Source organism: Primulina huaijiensis, chromosome 3, assembly GCF_012295235.1.
Source record: "Primulina huaijiensis isolate GDHJ02 chromosome 3, ASM1229523v2, whole genome shotgun sequence".
In the NCBI taxonomy this organism is placed as follows: Eukaryota; Viridiplantae; Streptophyta; class Magnoliopsida; order Lamiales; family Gesneriaceae; genus Primulina; species Primulina huaijiensis.
Window position 1 is genome coordinate 5,421,464 of NC_133308.1, and position 11,598 is coordinate 5,433,061.

Sequence of the window (11,598 nt, forward strand, 5' to 3'; positions counted from 1 at the left end):
ACTCTTATTCTTTGACTCGACTCATATCTAAGTCTAGGGATCCCGGTGTGAATAAGACGTAACAAGTCTCCCACCTACTCTCCCAATCGGGGTGGCGGTACGTCTTATTCCTAGACTTCGGTCATATCTGTATCGAATGTCTACAATCGGAGATGATCTGCTCCTATGCGTCGATACACCGAACGTCTAGTTTGACAATCTGTCAATGACTCCTATCTCAAATGCTTGAATATAAATCTATAAACAAGACATAATCATAATCAAACATAATTAAGAATCTAGTATGTGATTTTGGGAAACTCGTATCCAGTCTGAATCGAGTCATGTCTTCCCGTGTTCACATGAATTATACCTTTCGTGTCGTAGGAATTGATCAAGATATTGAAGTCGAAGATCAAATCTGTCAATCAAATCTGAAATGACAATATATATAAGTAGTTTATCAATATATAACTCACATCAAGTCTTGAACAAGTCAACAATCATTCTCGGTATAATTCGACAGCATAACTGCGTAGTTCTCAATACCGATAACATCAACTCAACATAATCAATCACAATCAACTCATAATCCCATCAAAACACAATTATATACTCTGAAATCTGTATTATTTCCACATAATACATGCTGTAAAATCGAAACCATCTCATACAGTATCCGAAAATCGATCCGATTGCAATTATACTATGCTCAACATATCAAGAATACATAATAACCACCATATCCGACTTTCCCCAACACTTAACTTCAAACCATGCTGAAATGAAAAGAAACTTACATCTTCTTGTAGCCAATGATGCAAGGATCGATAATCTCTACTTGGATTAGAATTTGGATAACTAGATCATGATAAATCTTACTTCAAAGCCTTGAAGAAACTTGAAGATGCTAAGGGGTTTTCTCGGTGGTCTGAAAATGCCAGCAACTGAAGGTTACACATATATATATATATCTTGCATGTTGAGTAACACACGGCCATTTCTTTGTGTAACACGCACGAACGCGGGTGCGGTGGCTCAGGAACCGCGGGTGCGCTCATACTTCGGCCCAAATTTCACATCCTACTGTCCATCTACCGCGGGTGCGGTGCACTGCTCAGCGCGGGTGCGGTGTGGCTTCGGCAATCCTTCAACATTTCAAAATCAACGACCGCGGGTGCGGTATATCTTAGACCGCGGGTGCGGTCTCTCTTGTATTCAAAAACTCTACTTTCTGTCCTTACACCGCGGGTGCAGTAGAAACTGGGGCGCGGGGGCGGTGTCCTTTCATGCAAACTTCATAATCTCATCTTATCAACCTACAATTCTTGGGCATTACAGTATTTCTTTATTTACATTAATTTGATAATAATTATATAAATTTACATTTACTGTATATGTCGCAAGATATATATATAATTATGCGTAGTATTTCAAATACATTATTCATGAACTTGAATATATATTTAAATATAATTTAAAATATTATTATATTTTTTTATTAACATTACTATTTTTATAATATTTAACTTAGTTATTATCAATAATTATTAATGTGATTAATGTATATTATTTTTAACAATTTAATTTTTTTATTAAATTTGAATGTTGTTTATATTTATTCATAAATATTTATCATGTTAATTTTTAATTTAATAAAAATTTAATTATTCAATATTATACTTAATTTTTAATATTTTTAGGTAATGTAAATATATGTATATATATTAAATTATTTTAATATTTGTTATAAATTAATATCAATCTTACATGTATTATTATTAAAGATAATTTATCTTGTAGGTAACTAATGTATGTTATAATGTTTTTTAAAAATAACCATCAAATTTAAGTCAAAATCACCAATTCAATTGTCAATTTATTGTAAGCTAAAATGAAAAAACGATAGAAGTTAGATGTATCGTAGGCTGGAGAATGAGTTCTTAACTCAGGAGTATTGTACTGGTGTAGAGTCATTTGTTACATTTATTTTAAGTCATCCAGAGTTCTTATTAAATGGCAAAGTACGTTGCCCATGCAACCGCAAAAAATACTAGAACAAAACTTATTTAGATGACGATACAGTTAAAGTTTACATAGGACGATATGAATTTGTATCTGATCATTACTGTTCCTATTATCATAGGGAGGAATACGTTCGTCCGTCATATCAAAATATTAATCTTGATTCGCCGTCTTTTTCGTATAGTGTTTTGAACATAGTTAGGGAACCACAAATGATTGCACCTTATGATTATGCTGTACTCGATAATATTTTTCAAAAAAATTTAATTTCGAAGAAAATTTGGAAAATGAAAATGACGACTTCGATGAACACCCACCATCAATCCATGTTGATGAAGCTTCAGAAAGTCCTAACAACTATGTAAAATCATTGTACGAGATGATCAAATCAGCCGAGAAAGAGATCTGGGATGAAAATCCACACAGTCACTCTTTATTTTCTGTTTTGGTGACGTATTAAATATGAGGCATAAGCATAATATGTCTGAAAGGAATTTCAATGACATATGTCAATTAATGTCAGAGTTATGTTCTATTGATAACAACGTTCCTAAGAGTTTTTAAGTTACGAAGAAACTTATTAAAGAACTCGGACTGCCAGTCAAGAAATTGATGCTTGTAACAATAACTACATGATCTTTTGGGGTGTAGACAATACTTTGAATGAGTGTGAGATGTGTGAACATCAGCGGTATAAACCTAGTAGACGTAGATCTCAGAATTAAAAGAAGCAAATTCCAGAAGATGTATTATTTTCCAATCACCCATCATCTACAAAGGTTATATGATTCAACTGCTACAACCACATATATATGGTGGCACCACGACCACCATTATGATGGTGAAAAAATGACACACGTATCCGATTCACCAGTGTGGCGTCATTTTGACGCTATACACCTATCTTTTACATCAGAGATTCGAAATGTGATATTAGGACTATCGACTGATGGGTTTCAACATTTTGGTCAAAGTGATCAACAATATTCATTGTGTCCTGTGATTTTGATGTCATATAACCTTCCACCTTGGATGTGTATGAAATAAAATTACATGTTTCATACTAAAATTTCACCTAGCCCGAGTAACCCAAAAGATATATTTGATGTTTTCCTTCAACCATTGATTGCAAAACTTCAATCACTTTGGTCTAATGGTGCTGATACATACGACATTCACACCAACAAAAATTTCACTTTTAGAGTTGCGTTGATGTGGATAGTTAGCGGTTTCCGAGCGTATCGATGTTATCAGGCTAGAGCATAGCTGGAAAACAAACAGGTCCTCACTACATATCAGATTCACAGGCATTCACTCTACCTTGTAGTGATAAAACCTCGTGGTTCGACAATCACATGAAGTTTCTATCTTAAGATCACCCACTATGTCGCAATAGACACATGTTCGTCCCCAGTAGAAGAGTGTTGCATTCTGCCTCTATTGTTAAACGAGTTGTTGAGGACTCGAATATCCTATTTGGAAAAGCAAGTACGTCCTCTGGTTGTTGGCATGTCTCAAGAAGCACCTATCAACCACGCTTACAACCATACGACAGTGTATTACACCCACGCAGGTCCTCCCACAGTGATTGCTTCACAGCAGGAGGATCACACAGCAGCCGCTTCGTCGCCGGACCATTGCACGAGCGTAGATCCTTACATGGACGCGGTTACTCACAGCAATATATCAGGTCATCACATGACTTGGGCTACGAAGATGACGACGACGATTGACACGAGTATGGTGATGGTGACGACCACGATGATTATGACGATACGAGACCGAGGCACTATAGGATTTTATTATATTTTGTTGATGATATTTCTTGCACACCTTAGTTTATATATCAGTCGGATTTGAACTTTTTTATATATTAGTTAATGTTATTTTTTGGAGAAGTTTTAATTTAATTTATTATGTTTGATAAATATTCAAATGCATTAATTAAAAATTTTAAAATAAAAACATATTAATAATTAAAAATCTAAATATAAAAACATGTATATATTATTAATTATTAAAATTTTAAATATTATTATATTATTAAAAAATAATTTAAAATAAATAATTTAACGATGATTTATACAAACTAATTGCGATGGTTATTAATTTCATTGATAAAATAGCGACAGTTTTAGAATGTCTCTAAATTTGCGACGATTTTTTAAAATTCGTTTCTAATAGTTCATGATGGCCGATATAGGAACGAAATTCAAAACCATCGCTAAAACTGTAGCTAATGAAATTAACGACGTTTTTTTACCGTCGCAAACCGTTTTTTGTGGTGATGTGGAGTACTTGCATGAATTTTCTTTGTCGGTGTACAGTTCAAAAAACTTTGTTTCGATTTTTATAGACGGGTCGTCCCTAAAACAGGTCGGGGGAAATATGTCCTTGAGGTCATGGATACACTCTAGGTAAGTCATGGTTTCCCACCACGCAGCCCATTCGCGTGTTGGCTCCAGATATTGCTTATACCTTTCGATTTCTTGAAGAAATTCGGCAAGTTGATGTTGGATGTTGCATATAGAAACTGATTAAGCGTGTAGCCTCGATCTCCCATACAGAGTGATCTTTCGAAGAAATCGGCGCCCCTACAAGCACACAATTGTCAAGTTTTAGTGTTTGATAAATATAGTTTCATTCTCACAAATATTGATAATTTTTAAATTCACACTAAGTACTATAATTAAAATAATATCAACTTTATTTAAAAAAATAAATTTAATATTTATATAAAATAAAATAAAGTAGACATTCAAAAACGTCTTTGGGTACATGATCAGAGACGGGTTCTAGGTACAAGATTTTACTCGATTTTCATTCATGTAAATCGTATTAAATTGACAATATTACACATTCCAATTTATAAGCCAAGAACCCTTAATTGTTATTTCATCTCCCGAGTGCTGAGTAAATTCTATTATTTTAATGCCAGTATCGATATCCTTATCAGACATCCAACATCAAACACCAAAATAATTTAATAATGTTCTATGGTTCTCTTTTAATGACTTCAAAGGAAGTTGTAGGCCTCCCGAACTCACAAATATCCTAGGTTGTGTTTTCATGTGGTTCTATTCAAAACCCCCTCTCCTAAGCATCATATTTCAAATAAATATAAAGATTCAATTAATGATCAGTTAATTGAACGCAAACAATTCGAGAAACCACAAATAAATTGTAAGAACAAATAATAATAAGCAAAATAATATTCAAAATGTGGAAGTCAAATTAAGTTGGTCAATTTCTAGAAACAATCAATACTTTTACGATGAAATAATTAAACACATAAACATATTCAAATTATCATCATAAATCAAGGCAAATAAATAAAATCATAGAGTAAAGTTGATTCTCAGTTCCAAGAGAAATTTCATTCGTCTTGTGATTCAACTATCCCTTATTTTTCGCTCTCATGTCTCATATTCGTGTCCCAATCCTCATTGAATACGTAATTGTGTTTTGTGTTGTGTTCTAGGATGTAAGATGAATGAAAACTGGTCAAAAGTTCTCAAAATTCGGCTTCATCTTTTATTTATAACACTACATTATTAACAGGTCTAAAACCAGGGACGGATGCAGTTGAGGGCTGTACTGGGCTGCAGCCCAGCCCTTTTTTTTAATACATAATTAAAATTTAAGCCCACCCATAATGCCATAGTCCAGCCCACCAATTTTCTTAGCTCCATAATTATTTCTTAGGGCATGAGAACGCACAGTGACATAAAACTAGCAGAAAAGGTTGCCAATCGTTGCCTACAGATGGGAAGATGTGGTGGCCATGAAAAGGCTGATGCAAGACAAAAAGGTGAAAAAGAGGCTAGAAGTTAGCTTTGCCCTAGAATATAATGTTTTCATTTATTCAATTTGAATTTTGCATTGTCGGTCAAATACATTCACAACCATAACCTACAGACACACCTTATTGTCCTTTTTGTTTGTTTTTAAGTCATTGATTGAATATTACTTGTTTATTTATTCGATAATTATTTTATTACTTGTTTAAGATTATAACTTAAACTATTTCAAAATGGAACATCAATCTGCTGCAAGGAAAAGAAAAACATTGATATTATCATTCTTTAAGAAGAGAGATCGTCAAGCTAGTGAATATACTTCAATTTCTACAGTCCTTATAATGCAACTTCAATCCAGTGAAAGTCTTCCATTTCCCAATATCCAAATTCCTTCAATTTTCTCTCCTAGAGACGATCATCAGTCATCATCTACTTGTATTGAACAAGATACGGAGAAAAGAAAACATATATGTGAATATCACTTAGTGCAACTTTAGATCCTAAAAATTCATTTGAGTCATTTAACAGTGATGATATTTGCAAGCTTGCAACGAAGTTTTAGCCTAGAGATTTACAGATCGAGACATTGTTGCTTTGGAGTATGAATTGATACATTATAAACTTGATGTGATGCAGAATTTGAAGGTTTCTACACTTGTTGAGTTGTGTCAACAAGTGACTGATGAGAGTGGACGGTCAAATGTTTATGTTATGTTGACTATATTAATTCATCTTGTTTTGACATTACCTGTGTCTACCACCAGTACAGAGCGAACTTTTTCAGCAATGAAGCATGTGAAGACAGCACTTCGCAATAAAATAGAGGATGACTTTCTTGCCGATTGTTTGACACTCTATATTGAACGAGATTTAGCTAAACATATAGATGTAAATTCTATTCTAGATGAATTTTATGTATTAAAATATCATATGACATTACTTCGTTGAACAATATAATGTAACTTTTTAAATAATATATAACTTATTATATTGAGTTTAAGCCTCCCAAACTCATATTCCTGGATCCTAAAACGGTGCATAAAAGCCCAAAATAGCTAGGTAGGTTTATGCACGGACGGCGTTGGGTGCCCGAAAATCAGCCTTGGGGCGCTGATGTCCGGATAGGGTCGTGTGGTGTGTCGGTATGTGGGTCAGGGTCTGTGCCTATGTAAATTCAGCACTTCTTTTCGATGCTCTTTCCTTTTTCCACCATTTTTATGCCCAAATAAATATAAGTTACTTAAACTCCTGCAAACTATACAAATAAAACAAAAGACGCATTATATCGACGATCGAGAAACCAAAAAGAAAAACCAAGTTACATCATATAAAATAGAAGTATTTGCATGTGCCGCAGCACTTAAAAGTGCTGGTAGAAATCGAACGAATCGTAGCAGACCTGCGCCATTTCTCCATAGCGGATAACCTCCTGACGTGAGTGAGGATTCATTGGGTCCAACAGGTTCTCCCAGTCGTTGCAACCCTGGATTTCTCGCCATATTTGATGAAGTTCTCTGGGGTCTTGATCAGTGGTAGATTCTGATCATCCTCTTCTCTGATGTTCTCAGATAAACTCGGTAGAGTACCAGATGGAAATTTAGTTGAAATCGCTTGTCTGATAGGATTAAACCTCTCTTGTCAGAAACAAGAAACTAATATCATTTCTTCTCGTGTTCTTGATCAGTGGCGGAAGTTGTTCGCAGGTTTGGCTTCTGCAGGTGAGAATTTTGAGAGATGAATACAAAGAAGCCATGTAAGAGATCTAGATAGCAGATTATTTAATTTTGTTTGGAGCTCGACCCAACAATATAGTTGATCTTTCAATTTTTTTGAAAAAAAAAATTTGTTTTTTATGGAGTTTGATGTGGAATTGGTACTCCCACTTTACGTGGTTCATGATCGATATCGAACTCTATAAGCACCATACATCATTTCCTCGCAACATACATATTGCATCACATTTAATTTAAGGCTTCCTTTCCACGCGTGGTGCTTCGTTATTGAAAACAACTTTTTTTGGGTGGCTAGATAACTTGAAAAGGGACAGAACCAAATCCTCCAAATGCTAGTTTTCGTGGTTTTTTGCGTTCATATTCTTTGTATGTTATCATATTTGTAGTCTCTTTATAATTAATAAGAGACGTAAGTGTCATATACATTAAATATAGGTGAAGTGCAAAAATCGAAATCCAAAAGGGAGAAAATTTGGCATCTATTCATAACTTTACTCAAAAGAAAACCATAAATATATTTAATTACCCAAAATTCTTCTCCCAAAGCTCCAAAGCAAAAACTGGGCATACCCATAAAAATCCTAACAGCAAGGGCACTAGCTGATTCCTGATAACTGCCATTAGCTTCAGAATCGAAGAACCATTAGCCCGCGGATCCTTCATCTTTCAGGTTCATGGCCAGAGTCCTGCAGGAAGACTTCACCCTATTTTCATGATTAGCACTCGACGGGGCACATTTTGCAATCTGACTTTCGTTCTCATCAAGTACAGCTTTTGCACAAGAACATGTCTGTTCCTCGGATTCCATATTATTTCCAGATTCTTGTCCAGGACTATATGGAGATTCAAATTGTGATAACTCCAACGGGTGTGCTCTCATCTGCACGGATCGCAAAAGCGCTGCCCTCCGTAAGTCAGCTGAGTGGCATATGTCACTAGGTGATGATGGGAATCGACCCTCGTTATCAGAACCTCGATGACGAGATTGTGTTGATGCCACACTGGAGACAATACAGCCATGTGAAGTGGAAGGAGGACCTGGTACAAATCCAGTTTGGGGTTTTTGGCATCTATAAGGAGATACTGGACTGGTAGGAATACTCTCAGGATGTGAACAACAAGTGTTTGTAGAACTCTCACAATATCTGGAATCATCAGAATCTTCTGACATTGGTGAATACTGTAAGGATATATCATCCCTGACATCAAAGAAATTTAGGGAAATCAACCTTGGAGATGAGGATGAGTGCCACCTAGTCACTTAAATTAAAAAGGGAACAAGGAAAAATTTATCACAACCAATAATAAAGGCACGAGTAAATCACAGTTAAGTAACATTTGTTGAGCACGGACAACTGAGTCCATGAGATTTTTAACAGTCGATGTATTGTGCAACGGTTTGTTCTCCCATCTTAAAAAAGAAAAGTAAGCAAACATTTTAACCTCCTGCATTTTCACACAGATCTTGGTCATGACGAATGTAACATGTCCCACAAAAGAGAGGTTTCTAGATGATCCTATTATTGCATTACTTGAAGCAAACAGTTTTGCTTGTTGATGAACTTAAACAAGTGTTTCAAAAAAATAATAATAACAGAACCCCCTTAAAATATTTGAGAAGCACCCAATGATTTTTAAAATTTCAATCATAAAACATGAAATTGGAAAAACTCCCGATTGCCCCGTTTAAGACATGTTGTATCAGGATGTAATAATCTAAAAGCTCCTAAAGATACAATAAACTCAGCACTGTGGCTGGAACTTCTCCAGTAACTACAAGAACCCTACCAAATTATATTCTGTGCACACACATTGCTTTAACAATGAGCTTGTTTAACATGTTAACAACTAATAATAAATGTTCTTCCAGCCTATTGTCATACAAAACCGACAAAGTTCAATCAATCAAACCTTTTTTTATTCTTGTAAATTTGCTATCAATGTTGCTCTGGAAGTCATAAAAAACATAAAGATAAAAAGGGTCCTAGCAGGACTCAAGAAAGCTATGCGTGATACAAGTCTGGTAGACATGAATGCAAGATGAAAGATTAAACTTGTTTTATTTGGATTTTACTGTTGAAAATATTTGTTTGTATTGCTTGTGCTAGACCGCACAATTGTTTGCCCACGTATTTTAACCTCCATCATCACACTTACCAAGCAAATAATTGTTATACAAGTATTTTGGGCATGCATGATTTTGCAAAGGTAAAACCATTTTGACCCCTGCATTTTTTTGAAAAGCACAATAAACTCGCGTAAGATAGAGATGATTTCAGACCTTGCGGAAGAATCCACAAGATTTATAGACAGAGGATCTCCAACTTTCAGCCCATTCAAACTTGATGCCATGATCTGAAAATTCTCCATATAACAAATCATGAATTACTATGTGAGTAGCAAAAGGACGGTAAATAACCGTAGCACCTAATCATTAGCTTTAAAGCGTCCAAAATTTCCGGCTCATGTAATGTGATAAGCTGAACAAGCAGCGTCCCATTCTCTCCCGTCAAATGGGAAATAAATTTAATTTAAATGTAACCCTTTCAAAGATGTGTTTTCACCTCCAAAATATAAAATATATCCCACTCATCTAAATGTTGGGTCATACTGAACATGACACAAATAAATCTCCATATCATAAATACCTAATCACATTGTCAACAAATTAGAGGCAAAATTGGATGTCATTTGCTAGAACCAGCAGCGGTGAACTTTATTTTCCTGATTGTATCCTGACATGGTATGTCTTAACAGACTAAGTTTGATTTCAACGGGCCAGACAAAAATCTGGTCACCGATGGCAACATCGAAGTTTCCATCATACCAATCAAACTACCAAAGGTTTTCATTCCCTAGATATGATGCATTAGAACTCCAATGACCACTCAAATACTTCCAAATTTCCAGTACATACACCAACATTTTAGCATTCAAAGCAAAGACATTTTACCACCAAAACAAATTAATAACATAGATACCGGTAAGATCCAAATTTTCAAACTCATACAAAGATGGAGAGAATTTCAAGTACGCATAGACAAGTTACTTTAATCCGATACCAAAAACGAAAAAATGCGTATCCTAGCTTTAAAAAAAATACCTCGCTAAGATATCGCTTGTGCGAGTGCAAATTATCAACATAAACCTCGTCTTCAGGATCCCTAGACCTCTTCCCACTCGGCGAATACATCGCCGTCGGCTGCGGCGGTGAAGAACTAGACGCCGAGTTACCTTCCGGGCACATTTCCACAAAGCAGCAGAATGATAATACCCTAAAAAATTACCTCCAATTTCATCAACCTAATGCGAAAAAATCATATAAACTTCGTAAAATTACAATGATTTGGAGAGATTGAAATGAGGAGACTTTGAATCAAATCAATTATAGAGCAATCCACCTGTACTATTCAGGAAAGTTACCTGAACTGCAAAATGAGAAGTAAAAACAAAAACAAGATTTTGTGGGAGGTTGCTCGGGCTAAGCCCAATCATTAATGAATTCAGTTGAAATTTTGAAATATGCTCTAAGGCCCATTCTACGTTGCCAATGATGATATTTGGGTATCGTCACATAATTCAAGGCCCATTAACTATAGGGTTGGGTTCTAACCGTAATTACATAATAAATATTAATTGCACGAATAGACAAATTTTAAAACATTTTTTATGACGATTTTGACCTTTGGATTTTGTATTAGGATATTGTTTTTATGCTACATCATATGCAGTTGATTTTTTAATATATTTAATTTTTATTATTATAAAAAGTCCCTAATCCGAATTATGACGTCTCGTGAATTGTTTTGTTGAGCTATAATATTTCACGAATTTTAAAAAATTAAGCTCTCAAAGTTTTTATCTTAGTTTTGTATATGAGAACTAGATATCGACCCCAATCGCGTGCTAGATACATTATGCACACTTCATTATTTGTGCACTACTTTCGCCAGCAACGTTTTTTTTTAACTTATATTATTTACATTAGTTTCCCACTTTCAAAGTGGTGGAATGGCTGTAGTTCTGATTCCGCACAATCAATTTGTTTTTTATTTTATATA

The 11,598-nt window shown here is 34.8% G+C and overlaps 1 protein-coding gene across 2 annotated transcripts; it reads right to left on the reverse strand.

The window, feature by feature from the left end:
- Positions 1–4,496: 4,496 nt before the first annotated feature.
- LOC140973320 (uncharacterized) lies at positions 4,497–10,963 on the reverse strand. Of its 2 annotated transcripts, XR_012174617.1 has the most exons (4): positions 10,641–10,963; positions 9,819–9,892; positions 8,064–8,736; positions 4,497–4,598 (listed from the first exon to the last, which is right to left on the reverse strand). XR_012174617.1 is itself a non-coding variant. In XM_073436015.1 (3 exons), the coding sequence occupies exons 1-3, from the start codon at positions 10,782–10,784 to the stop codon at positions 8,181–8,183; spliced, it is 774 nt and encodes a 257-aa protein (XP_073292116.1). In that variant the 5' UTR covers positions 10,785–10,963; the 3' UTR covers positions 8,041–8,180. The 2 variants fall into 2 exon arrangements, 1 of the variants encoding a protein (XP_073292116.1); XM_073436015.1 differs by lacking the exon at positions 4,497–4,598 and having other exon boundaries at positions 8,041–8,736.
- Positions 10,964–11,598: the final 635 nt, after the last annotated feature.

Coding starts and splice junctions, on each gene's coding strand:
- LOC140973320 (XM_073436015.1), bottom strand. CDS start 10,784: ATGTGCCCGGAAGGTAACTCGGCGTCTAGTTCTTCACCGCCGCAGCCG. Junction 9,893..10,640: donor ACAAGCGATATCTTAGCGAG/GTATTTTTTTTA, acceptor GAGAATTTTCAG/ATCATGGCATCAAGTTTGAA. Junction 8,737..9,818: donor CTTGTGGATTCTTCCGCAAG/GTCTGAAATCAT, acceptor CTTTGATGTCAG/GGATGATATATCCTTACAGT.